The sequence below is a fragment of the Mixophyes fleayi genome, chromosome 1 (genome assembly GCF_038048845.1).
Source record: "Mixophyes fleayi isolate aMixFle1 chromosome 1, aMixFle1.hap1, whole genome shotgun sequence".
In the NCBI taxonomy this organism is placed as follows: Eukaryota; Metazoa; Chordata; class Amphibia; order Anura; family Limnodynastidae; genus Mixophyes; species Mixophyes fleayi.
In genome coordinates, this window is record NC_134402.1 from 73,640,487 (window position 1) to 73,664,188 (window position 23,702).

General features: G+C 37.6%; 1 protein-coding gene across 6 annotated transcripts in view; it reads left to right on the plus strand.

Moving 5' to 3' along the window:
• The window catches only part of FAT1 (FAT atypical cadherin 1), a 172,625-nt gene extending 150,218 nt beyond the window's left edge, over nt 1-22,407 (plus strand). For 2 of the 6 annotated variants that reach the window (XM_075196639.1, XM_075196648.1), the window contains exons 22-29: nt 3,803-4,265; nt 4,969-5,122; nt 7,809-7,919; nt 8,616-9,247; nt 10,460-10,594; nt 15,657-15,716; nt 18,599-18,634; nt 20,901-22,407. In XM_075196639.1, coding sequence (XP_075052740.1) covers nt 3,803-4,265; nt 4,969-5,122; nt 7,809-7,919; nt 8,616-9,247; nt 10,460-10,594; nt 15,657-15,716; nt 18,599-18,634; nt 20,901-21,532 — 2,223 coding nt within the window. In that variant the 3' untranslated portion in view covers nt 21,533-22,407. Of the gene's footprint in view, nt 1-3,802; nt 4,266-4,968; nt 5,123-7,808; nt 7,920-8,615; nt 9,248-10,459; nt 10,595-12,325; nt 12,383-15,656; nt 15,717-18,598; nt 18,635-20,900 lie in introns of those variants that run through there. The other 4 variants (XR_012688179.1, XM_075196658.1, XM_075196666.1 and 1 more) reach the window with 4 other exon arrangements.
• The last annotated feature ends 1,295 nt before the right edge of the window (nt 22,408-23,702 follow it).

Here is a 23,702-nt window from a genome sequence, read left to right on the forward strand (position 1 = left end):
TGTCATTTACCGTGGGTGGCATGGTAATCACATGACACTTTGCAGACTAAAGTATTTATAGCAGCTTGTAGAAGAAAAACAAAAGGAAATAAATAACTCTTTGGGGGCTACTTCAATATCATCATCATTTATTTATATAGCGCCACTAATTCCGCAGCGCTGTGCAGAGAACTCATTCACATCAGTCCCTGCCCCATTGGAACTTACAGTCTAAATTCCCTAATATAGACACACACTCACAGACAGAGAGGGAGACAGACAGAGAGAGAGACACTAGGGTCAATTTTGATTGCAGCCAATTAACCTACCAGTATGTTTTTGGAGTGTGAGAGGAAACCGGAGCACCCGGAGGAAAACCACGTAAACATAGAGAGAACATACAAATTCCACACAGATAAGGCCATGGTCGGGAATCGAACTCATGACCCCAGTACTGTAAGGCAGAAGTGCTAACCGCTAGGCCACTGTGCTGACCAATAAGCCATCAGGAACCTCCCATGACGGCCCCCCATCCCCTTCTCGTGAGATTTATCTGGTAGTAATCGTTGCTCATTTTTGCTCCCACCACACAGAAGTGTGACCAAACATCAACAATGTTTTCTATTCCGTAATACCAGATATTGTACGCAGAAGCACATTGTGTGAGGTTCCTACAGGGCCTCACTGCTATTTGAATTTCTTATAGAGGGATTTATATTAAAAAAAACACACTTCATTTTTACATGGGAATTTTTATTCAGAGCATGGAACAGAACAAGACCTTCTAGAGCTTGAAGCACTGTCAGAAGAAATGCAAAGTAGAGCTTGAAAAAAAAATCTATGCTTGGAATATCTTCATTAAAACATATTATTCTTTTCTGTGCTGTTTCTCATTAAAAATGGTTGATACTTTCTTGCCTAGAAAATGCTTTAATTATGAGGACATTGTACTGAAAAAGAAAAACTTATTAATTAAAAAAAATACATGCTTTATAGACATGTTTTGTTGAGTAAAATAAGGTGCTGTTGTCGTTAATGCTTTGCCCATATGTAAATTCTGATTATTTGTTTGACTGCACTTAATCCATAGATAAGATTGAGAAGCTACAGGGATAATTTCTTCCCTCTGGCAAATTCTCCTGCTCATTCACATTATAACGCACTTTACACATCAACGCTGCGAAAAAAGAACCTTATTTTTCAGAACCACTAGGTGGCACTATTCTGTCGGTGTCTGAGGTTTGTGCGCAGTATTTTATTTGCTTAACAGATCAGCAGATAACACACATTAATAAATGCTAATATGCAAATAAAGGCACTATAAAAAAATCGCCTCATATTTAGTGATAAATTATCAATAAAACTGTAAAAAAATTAAACCGATATAGAATTGGCTGTGCTTTGCCTTCTTCCAGCTCTCTGTATTGCTGCATCTATGTAGAGCAATTAGAAAGCCGTGTGACATCTTACATAAACCATCACCTACATATTAGGAAAAGTTTCAGTATGGCCTTAGAGACTTTTCTGCCAAACTTGCATTTATGCCATTCAAATGATGGCACTTTCAGAGATTGGATTATTTTGTTAATCAGCAAAGAAGCACTGAACTTTATTTAAGAATAAAACTTCAACTTCAATCCAAGGAAATTTGCAACACATGTGATTTGCAAAGAGAGACACTGCATCAATCTGGCAGTCAAAATATAGACACTCTAATTTTAAATCTAGCTGTGCAAGATAAAAATGTGACATGTCTTCTTATTACATTTCAGCTCCGTGACTATGATTGCTGAATTGTTCATATAAAAATGAATTGGATTTGGTTATTTGCTCAGTTGTCATGTTCCTTTTTATATAAAACGCATAAACATGTTTTTTCCGTTAATTTGCATTCCCATTAGTGTGCAGAGGGACATTCATCATTCCCCGATAGAAACACGCTGGAGACATAACCACTGAATAAAGTGGTATTAGTTTATGTCACTACAATATTCAGCATTGATTAACTTTATATAAAAAAAAAACAAGTGACAACATGAATTTTCTTTGCAGGTTCCTAGTCAGGCTCGTCAAACACATACATAGTCAAATCCTATTGTCTTGGTATTGTCTGACTGCTTTGACTAGACACATTAAAGTGCTCCAGTACGGGACTTGCAACTCGAATTACACAAACAGCACTTTGTCTGATTCTTTTATGTAGAACTAGCAAAAAAAATATTCATTCATTGAACAGAGGTTAAAAATATAATGGGAGCTGTAGTTATATGGCAAATAAATGGTAACGCTACTTATGTTGTGAGAGGTTGTGTACAGACATGTCTCGTGCCAGGTTTGCATATTGGCCTGAGCACCAGATATGGCTCTTCGAAGCGACAACGCATCTGGTGCCAAGACAATTTGCAGAGTCACATATGGTGCCAAGACCAATATGCAGCAATAGATCTGATGCCAGATACACATACACGCTGTGTTCAAGGGGTCGTCTTAACAGCATTATAGGCCCCCAGGCAAAGCAGTGCACTGGGGCCCTACCTACACAACCACTCACAAGAATAAAATGTAAATAGTCAATAAAATTAAGGTTATATTTATTGGTACCTCCAACAAAATAAACTTTAAAAACCATGCTGTACAACAGAGATTAATCCACACAAACGTTTGGACAGTATAGCATGAGCCTTGAAGTTGAAAAACAAGGAAAACTCATGGAAATGAGCCAATGCTTCTAGCAATGCATGTGTGGTGGGGGGTGGGGGGATTGGAAGGGAGAAACAGCAAATTTAAACATATTTTTGCGTGAAAGGAAATCGAAAAGCCACTGTTTCGTCATAGACTTCAAATTTCATTGCGCTCTGCTCCATTTCTTTTATTATTTCCGTTTAGAAGGTAACAGGGAGACAACTGACATGGACTGTTAAAAATATTAGAATAACTTTATTATAGTTTTAAGGCTTCAAAAAATGATGTGTGTTGACTTTGTCTTGCTTATGTGCAATTAGTACATTGTTTTCATCAAGATATGTATTCGCAACAGTATTATCACATGTACAGATAGCAGCTGATGCTGAGGTGATTAGTCCACCTATTGTTTTAATAAAGAGGGTTTGAATGTTGAGAATAAATCTCCAGGAATAATATACTGATAAGTTGGCAAGACTATGGGGTCCCCGTCTCAACGCATGGGGTGGCCATGCGTTAAGACGGCTCTGTGTGCTCACCTCTAAAGCTTTCATCCCATTCAAGCGGCGATTCTATCTACCGCTGCTATCCTGTTAACACATGCTAAGACATGAAATATAATGTAAAGTGATATCTGAACTAATGTCAGAGCATGACTACATTAGGGGCACTGTTTGGAGCTGATATGGGTCTTACTTGACCCAGCAGGTCTCCCTGCTGTTAGGAAAACCTGATGATGACATCACTCGGATCTCCCTTAGTGGCGGAATTAGAGCAGCCGCCTCAAATGCACAGCGTTCTATTCAAAGCGCTATTAGTGATCTAATGACCAGGAAGCATCAGAAGCATTTCCTGTACTGATGGTGAAGTGACTCACATGGTGCCCAAAGAGGCAGGACGGATATAGATATAGATAGATATATATATATATATATATATATATATATATATATATATATACATATACATAAATAATACACACATATAATATTATACACATGTGGGCAAGGTTCGAGCTTGAAAACAAAACAAACATTTATGTAGTATTTTAGAGCTGCCAATGTAGACATTTACTTAGACTGTTACATTTACTTTGACATGGCTTTAATCTGGTTATGATTATATATCCTAATTTTTTTAGATCCAAGGCGGAAAGTTGCAGTACAAGTTTGATTGCGGCAGTGGTCCTGGAATAGTGTCTGTCCAGAGTATTCATGTTAATGATGGTCAGTGGCACACCGTGTCATTAGAGGTGGATGGTAACTATGCCAGGCTGGTATTAGATCGCGTCCATACTGCATCTGGCACTGCACCCGGCACCCTCCGAACACTCAACCTTGACAATTACGTGTTTTTTGGTGGCCATATGCGTCAGCAAGGGACAAAGCATGGAAGAAGCCCTCAAGTCAGCAATGGTTTCCGCGGATGTATGGACTCTCTTTCTCTGAATGGTCAGGAGCTTCCCCTTCATACTAAACTAAAGAACTCTGCACACATAGAAGAGTCCATGGATATATCCCCAGGATGTTCACTAACAGCTGCTGATGCCTGCTCGGGCAATCCCTGCCACAATGGGGGGGTGTGCTCCCCCCTGTCCAGTGGAGGTGAGTTATTTCTGACTGCAAATCCTCCTAATATATTGTGTAAATGTTTTATTTGCTATTTTATACTGTTCATAAGAGGGTGTATATTCCAAAATCGTACATTATATACTATGTTCCCTGTTGTGCAGTAAAGTCTAGATTAGAAAATCCATCTTCAATTTTTATCTGAAGCCTCCCTTAGTATCAGAGATAAAAGAACTGATCCTTCATTTTAATAGCACCGTTCTTAAAATATTAATGGAGGCACAATAGTAGAAATTCCAATGCTGATTTTTATTTAAGGAAAGTTAGAATGAATACTAAAGGAATAGATCACAACAAATGTCATAAACTGCGTTGTATGATGGAAACACACAGAACACAGAGATGTAAAAAAAAATAAACTGAAATAATTTAGAGCATTCGAAATATGTTTTGTTAAAATATTGACAAATAATATGTGTATTGTTATTGTTCATTAAAGAGGTCTTATATCCTCCCTCTCTTTTAAAGGCAATAGCATAGCTTTGAAAGAGGCATATGATTGACAGTGTGCTGACCTAGTATTGATATATTGATAACCTATATCTAGTGTCGTAAGAGTTTCCGTGCTTGGCACCTATACATCCTGAATACACAGGAATTGTGGTTGCACAACTGTGCTGTTGTACATTAATTACATGGTGCTACTAAGGTACTCATCCTTCTGTTCTTGCCTTTCCAGGTTACTACTGTAAATGTACATCATTGTTCATGGGCACACACTGTGAGATAGGGATCAATCCTTGTGCGACCAACCCTTGCCTCTACGGTGGGACTTGCATTGTGGTGAAGGATGATTTTATCTGCCACTGCAGGGGAGATTACACTGGCCGGAGGTAAGTTATAATGCTCACTATTCCATTACATATTACCCCATTGGAGAGCGGGGATTGTTAGGGTAATTTTACCTCTCCTTTATCAAGTCCCTTCAGATATCAGGGAGATAAGATGCTGGTTAACCAGGAGATCAGTAATCAAGACACAGACATGCCAATGTCAAGATAGAACTGAGCTGTGCTCATTTATTAGTGGGATACATTTATACATGAAAAAGCGTTTGATCTGGTTATAGAATAGAAACACATGATTTATATTTTCCTCAGTAAATATAAATCTTCTGACAAAGCTAATTAGTTCTCTTCATGTCACTTTTATGGTTCTTCTTATCAACTTTCATTTGCGCCAGTACTCCCAATGCCATCATTCGTTATCCCATATGCTAGGCCTCCATCCGGGGTCTTTGAGATAGTTCAAGGCTGGAGCTGGTGATTACGCTGAATGTATTTTTAAGGCAAATACCAAGATTTTTAACTCCTTCACATATCATTATTACCATTATCGTTGAGGACCTAGAAATCCTTTCACAGGATGAAGGCCACTTCCTGCTCTTACAGATAGGAGTCAGCATTGAGAAATAGACATAAATATATGGGTAGTCCTGTTTTATCATAGACCACGTAGCGTCATTGTATTGGCTGTGGCTTTTATTCAGTCAGGAGCCACATTTACATCATACCTATTGAGTTGGAAAGTGCCTAGTTTTCTCTGCCACCTTTCTCCCCCCTGCTGTTGGCATTGGTAGTATGCAACTGCAATCTGGTAATAGTGGGAGTTTCGGGGACTGCCCCTTCTGAATGGGAACATGGGGTGGTAAGCACCGAAATAGCTTTAACATCATTATATATAGCTAAAGCTGGAGTTAGATATATATTTCCGTTGTATGCCTTATCAAGAACTTTAGTTTCAGTAGACAAAGCATTGTGTTTTCTGTAGAGGGATAAACCAGTAGGTGCTTCCTTAACTGTAAGCAATAATGAAATAACACCATTACTTCTCACAGCTTGGGAAAATAACTTGGCAGCACTTGGAACTAATCTGTGTTATATAGCTGCTAAAAGTAATATTGTGGGGTCATCATAGCTTACCTAAGAACAACTGTACGAGGCTGGAAAACTAGGAATGTATTGCTGGTAAAGATATGTGTTTGCAGCATGTATTAAAGTCAGACAATATTGTATAATTTCTTTATCAACCTGTATTGTGGGGGTAGCGGGTAGTTTCCAGTAAGTAGTACCCATTTATTTATTTATTTATTAAAGTGTAAATTTCCACCAGTAACAAAAATAGACAAGATGGAGTAAAATAACATAAGTGTCAATTTGGGTGCACTGTGTTCTACGTTTCCATTTTGTCTTATAGATTCCCGATGTAGAAACACAATAACCCACGGTGGCTTAGTGGTTAGCACTTCTGCCTCACAGCTCTGGGGTCATGAGTTCAATTCCCGACCATGGCCTTATCTGTGTGGAGTTTGTATGTTCTCCCTGTGTTTGCGTGGGTTTCCTCCGGGTGCTCCAGTTTCCTCCCACACTCCAAAAACATACTAGTAGGTTAATTGGCTGCTAACAAAATTGACCCTAGTGTGTCTGTGTGTGTGTGTGTGTGTGTTAGGGAATTTAGACTTTAAGCTCCAATGGGGCAGGGACTGATGTGAGTGAGTTCTCTGTACAGCGCTACGGAATCAGTGGCGCTATATAGATAAATGGTGATGATGAATAACCCGGCTCATTTCTGTGCTATTAGTGTATCTGGTTCATATTCCTATTATTTATGTTCATCAAGTGTCTGGATTGTGGAAAAGCAATCATTTATAGTTAGACTTCTTGTGGTAAATACCAGCAAGGCCTTAGGAAACCGGGACAGGTGGAAGCCCCAACTATGTCCCTTCGGCAACCTTCATCCATAACTCCTGGCTGAAAGTAGAACTTAAGTGATGCTAGACAGATGTAGAATCTGTATCTGTAGCATGTACATAAAGATTTACTTGTTTGCTTTGCTGGTAAAAAATAAATATCATCATTTATTTATATAGCTCCACTAATTCCGCAGCGCTGTACAGAGAACTCACTCACATCAGTCCCTGCCCCATTGGAGCTTACAGTCTAAATTGCTTAATATAGACACACACTCACACACAGATAGAGAGGGAGAGACTAAAGTCAATTTTCGATAGCAGTCAATTAACCTACCAGTATGTTTTTGGAGTGTGGGAGGAAACCGGAGCACCCGGAGGAAACAAATGCAAACACAGGGAGAACATACCAACTCCACACAGATAAGGCCATGGTCGGGAATCGAACTCATGACCCCAGTGCTGTGAGGCAGAAGTGCTAACCACTAGGCCACTGTCCTGCCCATAAATAAATAAATATATATAGATTTTTTTTAAAAGACGCTTATTGGTAGAGAACAGAAACAAGGAGCTGATCCATAATCCAAGTATGTAAGATGAAGAATGGTGCCAACAAATTCACACATTCTAAATATTTTGCTCTGTGCGTATTAATATTAGTCAAGTGAAAAGTTCACAGCAAATCATTTTATTTGTCAAACTTTACCTATAACATGTATATGTAATTAGAACCAGTCAGAAAATTGTAACAGAATAAAATTTCCTTTTTTTTTTTTTTTTAATAATGCAGACATATGCCGATAATGTGATTTCCATTTATTGTATTACAGATGTCAGTTGGGCCCATACTGTCAAGACAATCCTTGTAAGAATAGCGGCAAATGCATAGACAGCCTAGATGGCCCTGTATGCGAATGTGAAGCTGGATTCCATGGAGAAAGGTATTAATTCCCATGGTATTATGGTAAAGTGGAACGTCTTTAGATGGAGAGGGTTTATAATTCCTTCAAGTAGTTACAATTAAAAAAAATTGTATATATGGTTTATTGTTTCATAATCTAACTGGAAATATGAAATAACAACTAGATAGGTATTGTGTAACAGTGTACATTTAATACGGAATTATTCTATGGGGCCAATTCAATTCTGCAGAGAATAACGCAGTGTTGGCAGTTTTACTGTTAATACAGTAAAACTGTGCATAATTACCCTTAATACGGTAATTTCAACAGTGGATTTTTACCCGCGGCTCCCTGAGCTGCGAGATAAAATCCAGGCTAAAATTACTTTATTAACGGTAATACTGTTAATGCTGCGTTATTCGTGGCAGAATTGAATCGGCCCCTAATTGTCATTTAGTCATATTGTCCAATACAGTATGACTATTCTTTTGGGATCCCTGGCACACGACTGTGGCCTGTCCTTAACTAGGTGCCTCAGACCTCCATCCCTTAATAACTGTAAAATCCCACCACTTCAACGTCATCTTGTGTTCTATAAAAATGAGACATACAAGATCTATACTAACTCACAAGTCCCATTAGTACCAAATTCCTGATGTTAAATGACTGTAAATACATTTTACTGTTCATAGAATACAGTACACATTTACTCATTTGGTATTATTATCATTGTAGGTGCCTAAATGATGTTGATGAATGCCAAGATAACCCATGTCCCAGTGGCGCCCTTTGTGAAAATACCTATGGAGCTTACAGTTGTAACTGTAGTCAGGGGTACGGCGGAAAACACTGCACAGAGCTTGCTCTGAATAAATATGTTTCAACTTCCTGGAACATTGGCCTGGCTGAAGTCATCGGGATCATTGTGTTCATAGCAGGGATTTTCTGTCTTGTTGTGATTTTTGTTGTCTGCCGCATAGTGGCCAAGAAGAAGAAGAAAAGGGAGCAGGAACCTGAAGACAAACACTCTGGGGCTTCTTCAGCATTTTTACAAAGATCATTTATGGATCCTAAATTGAGCAAGAATATCTATTCAGATATCCCCCCCCAGGTTCCGGTCAGACCCATATCCTACACTCCAAGCATTCCAAGTGACTCTAGAAATAACCTAGATCGAAACTCATTTGAGGGGTCCACCATTCCAGAACACCCAGAGTTTAGCACTTTCAATCCAGACTCTGTGCACGGACACAGAAAAGCAGTAGCGGTCTGCAGTGTTGCTCCAAACTTGCCACCTCCACCTCCATCCAACTCTCCATCAGATTGCGACTCGATACAAAAGCCAAGTTGGGATTATGACTATGATGGTAAGCATGTGTCTTCTTTTAGATCTTAGGTCTCAAATATACCTTGTATAGCAGTACAAATTTGAAGTATCTAGTTAAATAAACATAAAGGGCCTGATTCATTAAGGATCTTAACTTGAGAAACTTCTTATTTCAGTCTCCTGGACAAAACCATGTTACAATGCAAGGGGTGCAAACTAGTTTTCTGTTTTGCACATAAGTTAAATACTGACTGTTTTTTCGTGTAGCACACACATATCAACTTTTAAATTTCAGTGTACAAATAAGCTATCAAGTATTTGTGTGCTACATGGAAAAACAGTCAGTATTTAACTTATGTGCAAAACAAAATGCTAAGTTGCACCCCTTGCATTGTAACAAAAAAAAAAAGAAAAAAAGGTAAACTTATAAAAAGCTACATGCATCAAGGTGTTTTGTTTCATTTTTTTCGTGCTCCAGCATTGACTCTATTGATTCCCTTGGTTGAAAAATTCTAATGTGTGTTCTGCTTAGTTAATTTCAAAGCTTTTTTTTTTTTTAAAAAAAACCCTAATTCCTGAAAACTTTAATACAAGGAATATTAAAAAAAAAAGTTTCCATCATTATTTTGGAAAAAAAATGTACACAGATATTAAAATGTTCCCGTCACCTACAGTGGCAGGCAGTCATTTTCTAGGCTAAGCTGTTATTCATGAGAATGCAAACCATTGACCTAACTAACGTTCAGTATGATTTAGATGTTGTTGTAGTATTATGTAAACTAAATGACTGTATATATAAATAAAATAAAGCAAAAGGATTTAGGAATATGTTGGGAGTATTTCAGTCTAGCCTGTTCATATAAATATTTATACAGTCGCTCTCTCTCAATTGTAAAGTGTTACAATATGCATTTTATTTGACTTTCCTATTGAAAATATTATCTGTCCATTGTAATAATGTGCAGTAATCCCCCGAAGAATGATACTCTCTCTTGTGCTTATGTAATCTCAACAAACCATTGAACCAAATAGCTTTTTTTTCCTGCCTTGGAGATTTGTCACTTGCGTTGTGTCATTTCAATTATTATTTCATTTCAAAGTCATTCTGTGATTGTTACTTTGAAATATATTTCATTGCTGCTTTGCTTGAACTGAACATCTACAGACTGTCCTTTGGGGAATGATCAAAGGTAGATCTTGTTAATTGAGTGTCCTTAACTTTGTGACATTGTATCTTCTTTACTGCTTTCAGCTAAAGTTGATCTTGACCCATGTCTTTCGAAGAAGTCTCTTGATGAAAAGCCTTGTCATCTATACAATCCGCGTGAAAGCATGTCTGAGATTCAGTCTCTTAGTTCCTTCCAATCAGAATCTTGTGATGATAATGGTATGTATGGAGAAGTATTTTGCAGTTGTGTGCTTATCACATGGCATCTTTACAGTATATATAAGATAGGCTGCTGGGCAGTGTAATAATGACAGATTGTACAAGGATGTTGAATGCCAAATATCTGAGGGGGTGGGGCTTATAGTAGAATACATACAAAACTTGTATCTTAAAATGTTATGGTTAAAATACAATATTGTTCGTCATGCTTCCTTTGAACATGTTAAGTCTCTTATCCACTGGCATCGAATTGTACAATAATTTTTAATGCTGGGACAGGTCTTAAAAAAAATGCCCCTGAGCTTGTGATGTTTGTTGAGTTCAGGGGTAGTTTTCCAAAGCTCAATTGACCACCCAATGGCAGTGAATCCATAAGTTAATGACATACACTTTCATGGCGTTTGAACTTGCTCTCTAAAGCTGTCACTATTGTTTTGTTAATGTAGTATGTAATTAGATGTAAGGTGTAGACTGACGATAATAGCTGAGGAGATCTGTTTACTTGACATCAGTCACATTAGACAACAAAATAGTAAAACATAGCGCTTTGTTAAATCCAGGTATAACATTAAGGGCTCCATTGACATGTATGGAAATTAGGATCTTTTTATCTTTCTGTAGTCTGATCTGTCACATGTGAACAGTCCATATATTATTCACTTTAGTACTATCACTCGACAAGACACTAGGGGGCCTGGCTCTGATAATAAGACAGTTTGTGTTCGCCACAATCTACCAAAATAATATGAGCAGGCAATACTGGCCCTGTGCAGTAAGGGTTATCTCCTTTGTCAGGCTAGGTTCTGCAGGTATGCGCAGTGGATCTGAAAGCCCAGATACTTGTTAAATAGGCTTCTGTGTGCGAAGGATTGGGCAAGCTATCGCTGGCCGTTGTATAATGCCAAGCGAGAAAAAGCCCAATTGTCAATAAGACTTTTCACCCTTTGATAAATCAGCCTGTGCGTCTTTATTGTATTACTAGTAATGTCAAAGGACCAGTAAGCTGAAAATAAAGTTAATCCAAAATCAAAAGACATCATGCCACCTTCTTAAATGCACATGGAACTCCTCTCAAACTGTGAAAGGAAGACGTTTCTCAGTATATGAATATTAGTTACTATTCTATATTAGCCATTTTATGTTCTGAAACGTTCTCTACATTGTGCTTCAATAGGCTAAAATACAGTAAGTCTGATTCATAGGAAATACAATTCACACGACCTACATGTTTTGTTGTAACAAGATTCTAAAATGTTTGTTGTTTGTACTAATTTTATGTGTGCCAATTCAAATATTAAGTTTAGGAGTCCTTTAAACCTTTTGTTAAAAAAAACTGTTGTTTCAGAGCTCTCCAAGTCGAGCAATATAATGCTGATTTATAGTAAGCCTCTATAAAGTGTTTATACCCAAGCTCTCCTGTGTAAGAGCTACTCATCTTGATTAGTGGTTAATTAAACCTCATTGTTAAGGTTAAATGCTGGTACACTAGAGCAGATGCTACATCATTCCTTATTTCCTTTCATAAGGTCCTGACTGTTAATCATGCAGTAAAGCATACTCCGACTCTGTAATCACTGCCTGAACTATAAAGTGAAAAACGAAACCTTTATGTATTTTCTCTGCTTTACATAGTCAACAGCCTGCTAGAAAGGTTTTAGGCAGAAGTTGTATTTTTCTGTGGGTCTCTTGTAAAGGGTAATGTCTCCTTTCTCTCTTGTGCTGCGGCCGCAGTTCCTATATGGATCAAATCACCTCTGAGCGAGAGCAGAGTTTGAGAAGGTGCTCATTGTAAGTTTGATGGAATTTGTAATAAAGGAAGTGGTATTTAAAAACAAGGAGAAAATAGTTTAATGAGATTTAAAAAAAAATAAAAAAAAATAGTTTTATATAAAGAAAACACACAGAGCATTGGTCAAAAGATGTAAGGAGTATGAAAAGAACTGATTTTCTAGACCCCATGTTCGTTTTCTAATTGATTAACTGCATGTGTTTTAAATCTCTGTTTATCCCTCTCTCTTTCTAGATTTATTTCCAGTGACAAAGCAATATAGGTTTTCACATAATTTATAAATGCTTTGGGGCATATTCAATTGGCCGCGGTACTGCCAAAAGTAACGCGGCATGCGCACTATTACTGTGTGCGTAATTACCGTTATTACCGTACCTTTAACGCCGACTTTCTGCTCGCAGCTCAAGGAGGGTTAGAATTACCATAATAACGGTCATAATTTTAACTCCGCGATACTTTTGCAAGTAACGTGGCTAATTGAATATGCCCCTCAGTGTAGATTTACAAAGAGATATCAAAATTATACATCAATTTGAGGGACAAGCGCATTGTTCTAGGTTTCCCTGTAAAATAATTGGTGCTACAATTTTGTTTCGAAATTTGTTCCGTGTCCATAAAATTACAATGCTACTTCCTTTATTGCTTGTCAATAAATTGGGTTTCATTTCTGTTTGTATATTTTTATTTAGCAAGTACATAGAACATTTTATTTGGCTATTCCCATGTGCAGTATTGTGGTTGCTGGTGTTGTGTTCCTTATTTCTATGTTTACGTGCAGATATGAATGCTGTTGGGTCAGAAGGGACATTGTAAACTACAACTTTCTCCTTTGTGATACTGCGCATTGTAATGTTTCCATGGCCTGTCATGTCCATGTCACACACAAGACAATCATCCCTCATTTTGTAGGACATGTTAGTCGGCTGCTTAGACGGGATGTGTAGGATACATGTGCCTAAGGAAATCTGCTTCTGCTGTAGAAGAAGTTATTTAATTTCCAAATTTCCAGTTTACTCTCCAAATTTGTTTGTCATTAACTATGCTTGATTTAAAATTTGTGATCAAATATTAACGTTTCTCAAATTTCTAAAGGAAAGGAGGTTCTGAAAGCGCTGTGTTCAGTGGCTTTTATTCTGTTTTTAAGGGATCCTAAAACCGTAATAACCCCATCTCTACCTTAGTGTGGCACCGAAAATGAACGAAGTGGTGGGTGGAAGTTTAGTTGCTTTCTGCATAACTGTCAGTCCCCAGTAATAGTCCTATTTGTATTTTAGTTTATGCTTTTTCTCTGTTACTTTTAATCTGTTAGGCGTATCCACACTAACTGGACAAATGCCTACAGTTACATTTATATAAGGATTAACTTGTCCAAATTTTGTCAGCCATAGACAAATGATAGGAGCAGTAGTTCTGTTACAAAATGTATGATCCACATACAATAAATGTTTGGGTTGTGACTATGCACAATAGTGTGATTGCACAGTATATTCGTTTAGCTTAACATACTTTGCAACGATAGCATATACCCTCTGGGCAGTTACATATTATACAGTTCATATGATAAACATATTATAGCAGTCTGTGCCCCCTTTACACACTGCACCAGCCTATGTCTACACTGCATGTAGCATACCAGGTTCTGACCCCTTCACGCGTGATGTACCGGCCCGTGCCCCCTTCACGCGTGATGTACCGGCCCGTGCCCCTTTCACGCGCGATGTATCGGCCCGTGCCCCTGTCACGCGCGATGTACCGGCCCGCGCCCCCTTCACGCACGCACGCACACACTTTGCAAGCATTGCCCTCCCCCCCCCCCACCCTTGTAATATACCATCCTGAGCCTTCATACATTGGCTGGACTAAATCCCCAATAGACATCCTTCATAGACCTATTCATGAAGAGAAATAGAACTATCCAATCCTATGGTCTCACAATAGCAAACCATATAGTACAGCGTGTATTTCCACTTGCACAACATTCTAGATTGCATTTGTTTTACATTGATTCTTTTTAGTGACATTTTTACCCAGAGTAAGTCTTGTTTGTAATGTACTGTATTAGCGTGTGCTAGGTTGTCATGGGGAAAATGTATCCATGGAAATACTGTGTTCAGATTATTATAGACCTTACTATGATTGAAATAAATTTGCCAGTTTGAACTCCACCAGTCCACGCGTGCTGGGAGTTTGCCTGAGCCCGAACCACATGAAATTGAGTCAAATGCAGCAGAAATATATTTTTAAAAGCAGTGGGATAATATTTTTTAAGGGTGTAATTTTCCTTCAGAGAAACACTGGGAAAGAAAAGAAAAAGGTACAGTGGATACAATGATTACCACTCATTTAGCATAATTATGAGTGATTTTTGTAATGGCTCTTTATATTGTAGAATATAACAACCTGCTTCTGAACATATACGTGTTGCTCTATAAATATTTTAGCCTAAGTGTAATTAGATTACATTCTCTGCCAGGTCTGTAGTGTTTTATATAAGTTTGCTTGTTGGATGTACAGATTATTACTACCTTGTTTGAATGCAATGTATAGTTATATCATGTGCATGCTCTCAATTCATACTTCATATTTTAGTTTCTTTTATTTCATGTGATTTTTGTGCTTGTACTTTTCTTATAATCGTTATGGATTTAATTATAAGACTGTTCCAATTATCAAATTTAATGGAAAGTTTATCCCTTCTGCTTTGTCATGCCTAAATTTGTATCTTAGAGCCGTGCTGGGCCATATGATCTATTTTAAGGTTTTCACTTATTGGCCTAAGAGGAACATGTTGCATGTACAGAGAAACCTTGAACTGCCAAGTCCCCATTGTAAGTGAGTTACCTGTGTGGACGGTCCTGAACATTATTATGCCATACGCACAACAGTGACATGTTCACACAGCACAGTCACCAAGCGAAGTCATCTTTGGCTGGACATGTTGGCTTTCTAGATCTAATCATGCAGTCCCCTGGTGCTTACGGTGTATACGTTTGGTGCTTTTAACATTAAAGTCAATGAAAACATTGTCTGGTTTGGCAGCAGGTAGAGGGCTGCCTGTTGCTCACCACTCTTCTTCAGCAATAGTGCGGAACTTTTATCACTCCACAGGTGACTGAACTCCATCACTTATCACGTCACCATCAGTTGGAATGCCCATCTAGTGTAATAGTCATGCATGATTTATACAATGTGTCAATACAGATAATGAATGCACTATTTGTAGATGTAACAGTCTAGGCTTGTTTTAATGTGTTTTTTCTTACCTTTTACAAGCTTCCATTGTGACAGTAATACACCTTGTCAATGCTGTTGTTGACTCGGTGGAAAATGAAGGTATATATGTTTATGTGATGTAATTGCTGTGTTTTACATTCTGGCTTCCTTATTAATTGCATATTACCAATGTGCATGTGTATGACATGATACCTGTTTGTTTATGTGATAACATTCTTGCCCAGTATTGTTTCTGTTACATCTGCATCCTGTGTTGTATTACAGCCCCTGCCTAGTTTGAGTTTATCAGTGTTTAATTAGGCTTCTGCTATATATTTGTATGTTTCCACATGGCTGCCCTTTCATTGCAACTAGCTGTTTATTATAAGTGCGATATGTAAACAAATGTAGATGTTTTATTAGAAGACACTTGACATCATGTAAGTCTGTGCATTACACAACACACATTTCATTTCCAGCAAGGTTTAAAGTTCTTACAGTCAATCAACAATAACTGAAAACTGTGCTCCAAGGATCAAGTAACAGATGCTCAGTTATTTTGCTTTAAGTCAGTAAAATATATAACTTATTACAAATCCTAAGCTGCCAGTGAGCACATTGAAAGCAGTCTTCCAACAGAACCAAACATCCCGGCACAGACCTGCCTAGGGCCAGCATCTTGAATTTTCATGAATAACACATCAGGGGGCAATGGCTTGTAAAGGCAAGTTTGCCTTTACAAGCCATCGTACCTTTAAATTTTAGCTGCAAAGACGCCAATCTCCTGCGAGATGAAAAAAACGGACTTTGATACATTTACCCCCTGGGGGTAAAAGTATGAAGCTCCGGGTTCCTCGCGGGTATTGAAGAACCCGGAGCTTCATACATTTACCCCCTGGTCTTTATTTGGCCAAGTATCTGATGCATAGAAAGAGGCAGCGATTTGTAGACAATCTCTGTGTAAATTACTCTGATGTCCCTTTGTTTTCTGCGTGTCTGGGTATAATTCATTTGTGTTTTTTATTGCCTTTATTAATCTAGAAAGACATGTTCTTAAAGTTATGTAATGGGCTAGTTTGAGAGCTGTCCAACATCTATGTTCTACAAATTATAATAGAAGCTCATACAGACTGGTTCAAGATTTTTCCAGTACATCATACTAAAGGACTGTTTGGCAGACAGGGCAGAAAAAGACCATTAGAAAGATAGGCTCGTTATAGGCTAGTTCTCATGGAAGAAAGGGTTTAACAGTTTTGACTCAGCGTTCAGTCTGTAGAACTGTCATCTCTTGACTTTACTCGGGGACATATTGAAGGTTTCCTTGTGTGAGAGAATCCATTATAAAACGGTTCACTTGATAAGGAGATCCACAAGCATCACTTGCTGGGGTTATCTGTAGATGAGGTTAAACATAACCTTGACAATGCAGGTTTATCTTGTATTCTATCTTTGTCGTTGTCCCCTGTTTCAGGCTTGTTAGAATACAGCTCTGTAAAATAAGACCCCAATCGGAGCTGTTTAAGGATAATTATATGTGCTCGGTGAGGCTGTTTACTGTTAAGTCTTAATATTTATTTTAAGTTAATTACCTAGTGTATGCACACAGGGATTTACAGGGAATATTTAATAATTGACATCAGCCCACGCCCCACTTGGACTTACCGTCTGTATTCCCTACCACACACACTTCACTTTGTCAGGAGAGTAATCAAACTTCAACTTCATTATTTTTTATCTCCACTATGGAACAGAGTACTATGTTGATTTTAATAATGTATACCTTTGTTAATTGGGATATCTAATGTTGATTTAACCTAGCAGTTTTAATTCTGTTCCAAATGTTTGCCTTTTTGCTGTAACTTGAAACTAAAGGCAGATAAAGTAATTTGGTTTTTATTTTTGGATTTGGGAGGAAACGTTACCTTAGGGGTCCAAATTTTGTGTTGATTCCTTAAAAAGCATCCGTCATACTTCAAATAAACTGGAATAAATAAGCTGCGTTCAGTAAATAATTTAATACATTGAACATTAGTTCCTGAAATACTGATTTTCAGACAGGTGAGATATTTGGCAGAAATAGTTTTTGGGACATCGTCTCTTATAAATAAAAATGGTAAAAATCTGAGATGGGTAGTGGACACTTGAATTTTTTTTTGGGGGGGGAGGGGAGGGGGGTGTTGTGATCTGCTGTGGAATGACCCCAATTCCACATAGGTAGGGTCCTGGTTGAAATCAAAACCCATGACCCCAGGGCCGTGAGTCAGCAATACTGTCCACTGTGCCGCCATGCTCCTTTGTAGGTCACAGATGTTCCAGTCAGCCATACTCAGCCATATACATATATATTCCATTATATACTTCTTATTTTGTGGAAGGAAATTGCTGGAAAGGTTAAATATAAACTACTCCTATATTGAATAGTGATAACTATTGTTTTATAATTGAAATAAACGTTTACATTCAGTGGTGGAGCATCACATGTTACATCCAATGCATGAATTAGCACTAGGGCTCAGAAAGTAAAGGTGATTTATTTATTTTATTTTCAACTATTTATAGTTTATTAGATGTCCCTTCCATCTTTAATTATCCCAAGTCTTGTATTCTCCACTAATGATTGTTTTTCTCAGATGCTGCAAGCCGGCTTTGCTTTTGGCTGGCACATGCTGTAGATTTGTAGTTTTGTCTTAGCTTTTAGCCAGTACCGAGTGCAGATATATTACCAGGTATCACCTACCTGTGATGTTTTAGACAGAGACAGAAATTAAGGCTCCTACAGAAACAAAGTAGGTATTTACAGATAGGTAAAACATATACCAAAATCAGTCTAACACTTCTGCTATTTGAAGCACCAAGTTAGAGAACCTTGTTACATACTTAAATGTGTGGCAAACAGTAGCAATGTTTTGATGATAGATTGCATTTTAAATAAAGACATATGTGTTATTCTACCAGCTTCTAATGTAATATATTTTCCATTCTTTCTAATTTTGCCTTCAAAGAGTCTTTTGCAGTTCCTGAAGTCAGGAATTCAAGAGGTGATTTCTGCATGTTGCTGTGTATTTCATACTAATAACTTTTATGCAATTTTGTTTTTGCATTTTTTTTTTAACCCTCACTTGCAGTAGTTGTACATGTGGTGCTGTGTACCGCACTATGTGTTGCTGTGTACGGTACTATGTGTTGCTGTGTACGGTACTATGTGTTGCTGTGTACGGTACTATGTGTTGCTGTGTACCGCACTATGTGTTGCTGTGTTGCTAAGTGTTTTGTACGTAAGTTGTTTTGGTATTAAAAGGAATCATGCTGATGAAAAAATATAATATTAACAGTAATTAATAAACGAGACAGAAATATGACTGCAAGCATGGGACACTAAATAGTGGGGTGGGAGTTTGTAAAATTCTGTGTTATGAAAAGAAAGGGATAAATACATTGTATAAGTATAATAGCCATAGAACTCTAATTTGTGTTCGTTACATTATCTGTCACTGCTGGAGTTTTGGAGAGGTGGTGTAAAATTTTGAGAATAACATACGTGGCCTCATTTAGCATAATTCCAGCTAGAAGGTGCTGATTGGTACCTTAGCAAAACCATGTTGCACTGGGGGTGGGGGACTTACAATGTGCAGGCAGAGTTATGGGATTGCTCATCCTATCCAAACTCTAAATCACAGGGTAAAAATACATGCAAAAGCAATCCGTGTTTATGCCTACATGCAAAGAAATTGCATTTGTACCCCTTGCATTGCATCGTGGTTTGTACAGATGCTGGATTAGTCCCTAATTGTAAACGAGGACCACTAACTCCAGTATTTTCACAGCTTACTTCTATGTAGAGCTTTAGAAAGGATGGATAACCTACTTATACCTTTTTTCTTTTTCATGGAAAAGATATGAGAGAACCTGGTTTCATACCATACAAAGTTCAGCTGCATCTTAAGAGCGGTTTCCCTAGATAACATAGAAATCCTATGTTCTTCTCAACTTGACCTTGTGTTAAGAATTTTTTTTTTTTTTTTCCCATCAATTCTTTTCCTATTTTAAGACGCATTCGAGAGCCACCAATCTAATTTCTTTAATATACTTATACTGTAGGATGAGAACTGTTGTGGCACTAGATTTTTTTTGTCTTACCAGGGCAGCAAGGGTTAATTATTAGAAGCTGCTGTACAGTGAGGCTATAGTTAGACCATGGGACTAAAAATATATTCAAGCCTTTCACTTAATCGATTCTCCACTACAAATGAGAAGAGAAGAAGGCAAGATTTATAGTTGCGTATCTAGAATGAACATTTAATCCAAGAGACTGGCGACCATTAGTGCTTGGTCCAATCCTGTTTTTGTTTTAGTTTTTATTCATGTACTTATTTATTTATATCAATGTTGTCCATAATGATTCTCCTAATTTGCTGCTAGTCAAGATTAACGCTGTCCCATAGATTGCTGTGTGCACATTCTAAATGATAGAGTTTGTTTGTACTGAAATGTAACATTGTTGCTTTTAACACAATTTGCAAGATCACTAGTGATGTGATTTATATGTATGTATGTATGTGTATATGTATATATATATATATATATATATATATATATATATATATATATATATATACACAAGTTAACCCGTGCATGATACTCATGCATTCTAGTCAAATCAAGCTGCTTAAGGTGTTAAAAAGGTTCTTGTCATGCATTTGGGCCTAGCCCAGGCCTCCTCAGGGGAAGAGCGTTACTTCCCGACGCAAGCGCCCTTTTTTAACGTGGTTTTGTCCACATGTCACCACCTCATCATTTTTCTCCATCACCACATCCTTCATCAAGCTACTTAAGGTGTTAAAAACTCCCCACTGTCACCCCTGGCAACCACCAACCACTCCCAACTGTCACTTCTCCTTCAAGAAATATATAGGTCAGTGTATAACTCTGCCCAGCAGGTGGCGCTGCAGCTTGTTTTGGTTTTTTTCACACACGCCATTAGGCATTTATATAGTAGATATATATATATATATATATATATATATATATATATATATATATATGTGTATATATATATATATATCAGTGTACTTCTACTACCTTAAAAAATGAATTAGAGCAAGCAAGAACAAACATAAACATTGTTCTAGAGCACATTACAGCCATTCTAGCTACTTTCGTAACATAAGGCTTTGCATGATGATGTCTGACCGCAAGTACTAAATGTTTGTATTTTAACACGTTTGCTGCTAGATGTTGACACACCCATAATCATCTTTCATGTTATTTAATTGTTGTACTTTCTATTTACCTGTTTCTGTATAGGTTATCACTGGGATACTTCAGACTGGATGCCTAGTGTCCAACTTCCGGATATTCAGGAATACCCTCATTATGAAGTTGTTGAAGAACCTGCTCCACACTACACTGACCCAAATGTAATTGACACCGATTACTATCCTGGAGGCTATGATATAGAGAGTGACTTCCCACCGCCACCAGAAGACTTTCCTTTGCCAGATGAGCTTCCACCACTGCCGCCTGAGTATGCCGAACTGTTTGATTCAGTGCAGCCACCCAGAGAAATGGCTTCTGTAGGCAGCTTAGGTTCCTCAACCAAAAGTAGTCAGAGATACAACCTGAATAAGTACCTTCCACATCACCAATATCCAGTGAGCAAGTCAGAACCTCAAAGCACCACCCGTGGAGATGGCAGTAGTTACAGAGAGCCTTATTCTGCTTCCTACATGCTAGGGTATAGTAGAGACTTTCAAGTCCCCATGGTGGACAACATGTCCATGTCTGGATACACTTCTGCAGCGTCATGCACTGATGTGTCTGCATGCTGTGAGATGGAATCTGAGGCCATAATAAGTGACTATGAGAGCGGAGACGATGGCCACTTTGAAGACGTGACAATTCCTTCCCTGGATTCCCAACATCACACAGAAGTTTAACACCATTAAAAGTGCCTGGACATTAGTCAGCTTCAACATTTCATAGTGAATTTATATCTTTCCAGTATATATTTTTGTTTTCTTCTTTTTTTCGTTTCCTGTAGCATTGAGTTTTTGCTTTTATTTTTAATCATTTGGGAACATCTATATGACATATCTGCAATGTGTCATGCCATGTGTACAATGCATTTCATTCCCGGATTTACAATAATGAAGACAAATAGACCGTTTGGGTAGGCTATTTCCACTCCATATATTTTTTTCTTTTTTAGATCTTTTATTTTTTTATCCATATTTGTTTTTATTTTTTAGGAAAAAATACCACTACATCATGGTAGCATGACATGTGTATTTATAAGGTTTGAAATATAATTTTAACTTTTATTTTTTTTTCCACTTGTAAATGTAATGTACAGTTTTGATTTCAATAGCATTAACTAGATTTTGTAGATATTTTGTGGATTAATTTCCCTTTTGAACATGAGCTGTTTCAAGGTTTGCCCTTTATACTAGCTAGCTAGCGGATTGATCCAATAACCAGGGCTTTACTGTATCTCTTTATTCCACTGAGGTTTTGACTTTTGAAATTGAACAATTTCCAGATACATCTGCAGTAACAACTGTGTATAATTGAGTCTAAGCCGGATGCTACAGAGCAAAAAGTCAAACATGTCTTTGCGAGTCTGTATTTCAGATTTTTTTTCCCTTCTTGGAAAGTGTAATGGGGACCCACTGCATACCTGTTTAGAACCAAAATGAACATGACACGGTTTTTATGGTGTCTGTATATCTGTGATGCAATGGTCTTGTAAAGGTTTTTACTGAAAACTACCATTAGCCAGTCTTTCTTACTGACAATAAATTATTTAAAAAAAGAGGTATTTTGTGTCGTTTGTCTTCATATTATTGGAAAATAATTTAGTAATTTTAGTGAACAACCACTAGGTGTCACTACATGTTTGTTTTAAAAGTATTACTAATTTGCATCCAGGCTTCGCTTTTAAGAACTGCAATTATGGTAATTTCCTAAGTGCAGCAGAAGCATATCTGTGATCAATACCATAATTACCCCAGTTTGATGTCATTGTACCTGGCTGTATTACAACTGTATTCCCAAGTTTGCTTTAAAAATGGTTTCTGTCGTGCGCAAAACTGCTGCAGTTTGTGATTGTGAACAGCAGAAGGTTTTACGTGGTGGTCACTAGGTGTCATTATGACAAAAGGAAGACTGTACCAAAGGATCCAAAGGTGTATATGTCAAAGATAATGCATTCAATTATAAAACTGCATGCATGAGTGATGAAAATACCCTGACATGAAGGCTAGAATAATAAATCATTTATTATTCTGTAATATATATGAACGGATTATGTCTAAATACATCTTGGATGACAAAAAATGCTATAAAACCTTCCCCCCCAATACTTTAACATACAGTTCCCTGTCTCTGCTCACACAAAAATAAGTTGGCGTTGTGCACTAACCCGAGGGCACAGCCTGTCTCCATTAATTAGTACTTCACAGGAAAATCTGCTATACTCTTAATTAAAACTAAATAATAGAAAGTAGAATCAAAGCAGCCCACAGAGTAAAAGCACAAAGTGTTATTAAAAAGTTAATGCTATTTAGTAGTCAACTTCAATAGCGGCTACAGTTTGCTGATTCATCAAATGTTAGAAAGACTTTGATTATTTGGGACACTGGAAGAGAAAAGCCATCATCAGGCAATTCGATATTGTGTGGAGGAATGAAAGCTCCCTCCTCAGACCTTTAAAGATGCTGAGAGGTGCATAAAACGCTCACATTGGATGAACCTGCTATGTCAAGGCCGTTGATTACCTTATTGTACACTCTTATAAACATTGTTATACTGTGAGCTTTTGCATTCTCTATTATCTTTAATATTTAGTTTTTGCCTTACTTCACCTAGACTTGAGATGGAGATATATTTTGGAAATAGAATGTAATATTTTAATTTTATTGCCAACTGATTTCTAACTAGCCTTAAGAAGCGTGGAATATCTTTTTAATTTATTGTACATATGGAGTCTGATTCCTGTTCAGAGGTAAGCCCCTTTGCGTGCTGTATTTTGCATGACATAGCTCACTGCATGCTCGGAAACAGATCTTATTCCAATGAACGCAAGTGCATGAAATACATGTCTGAACG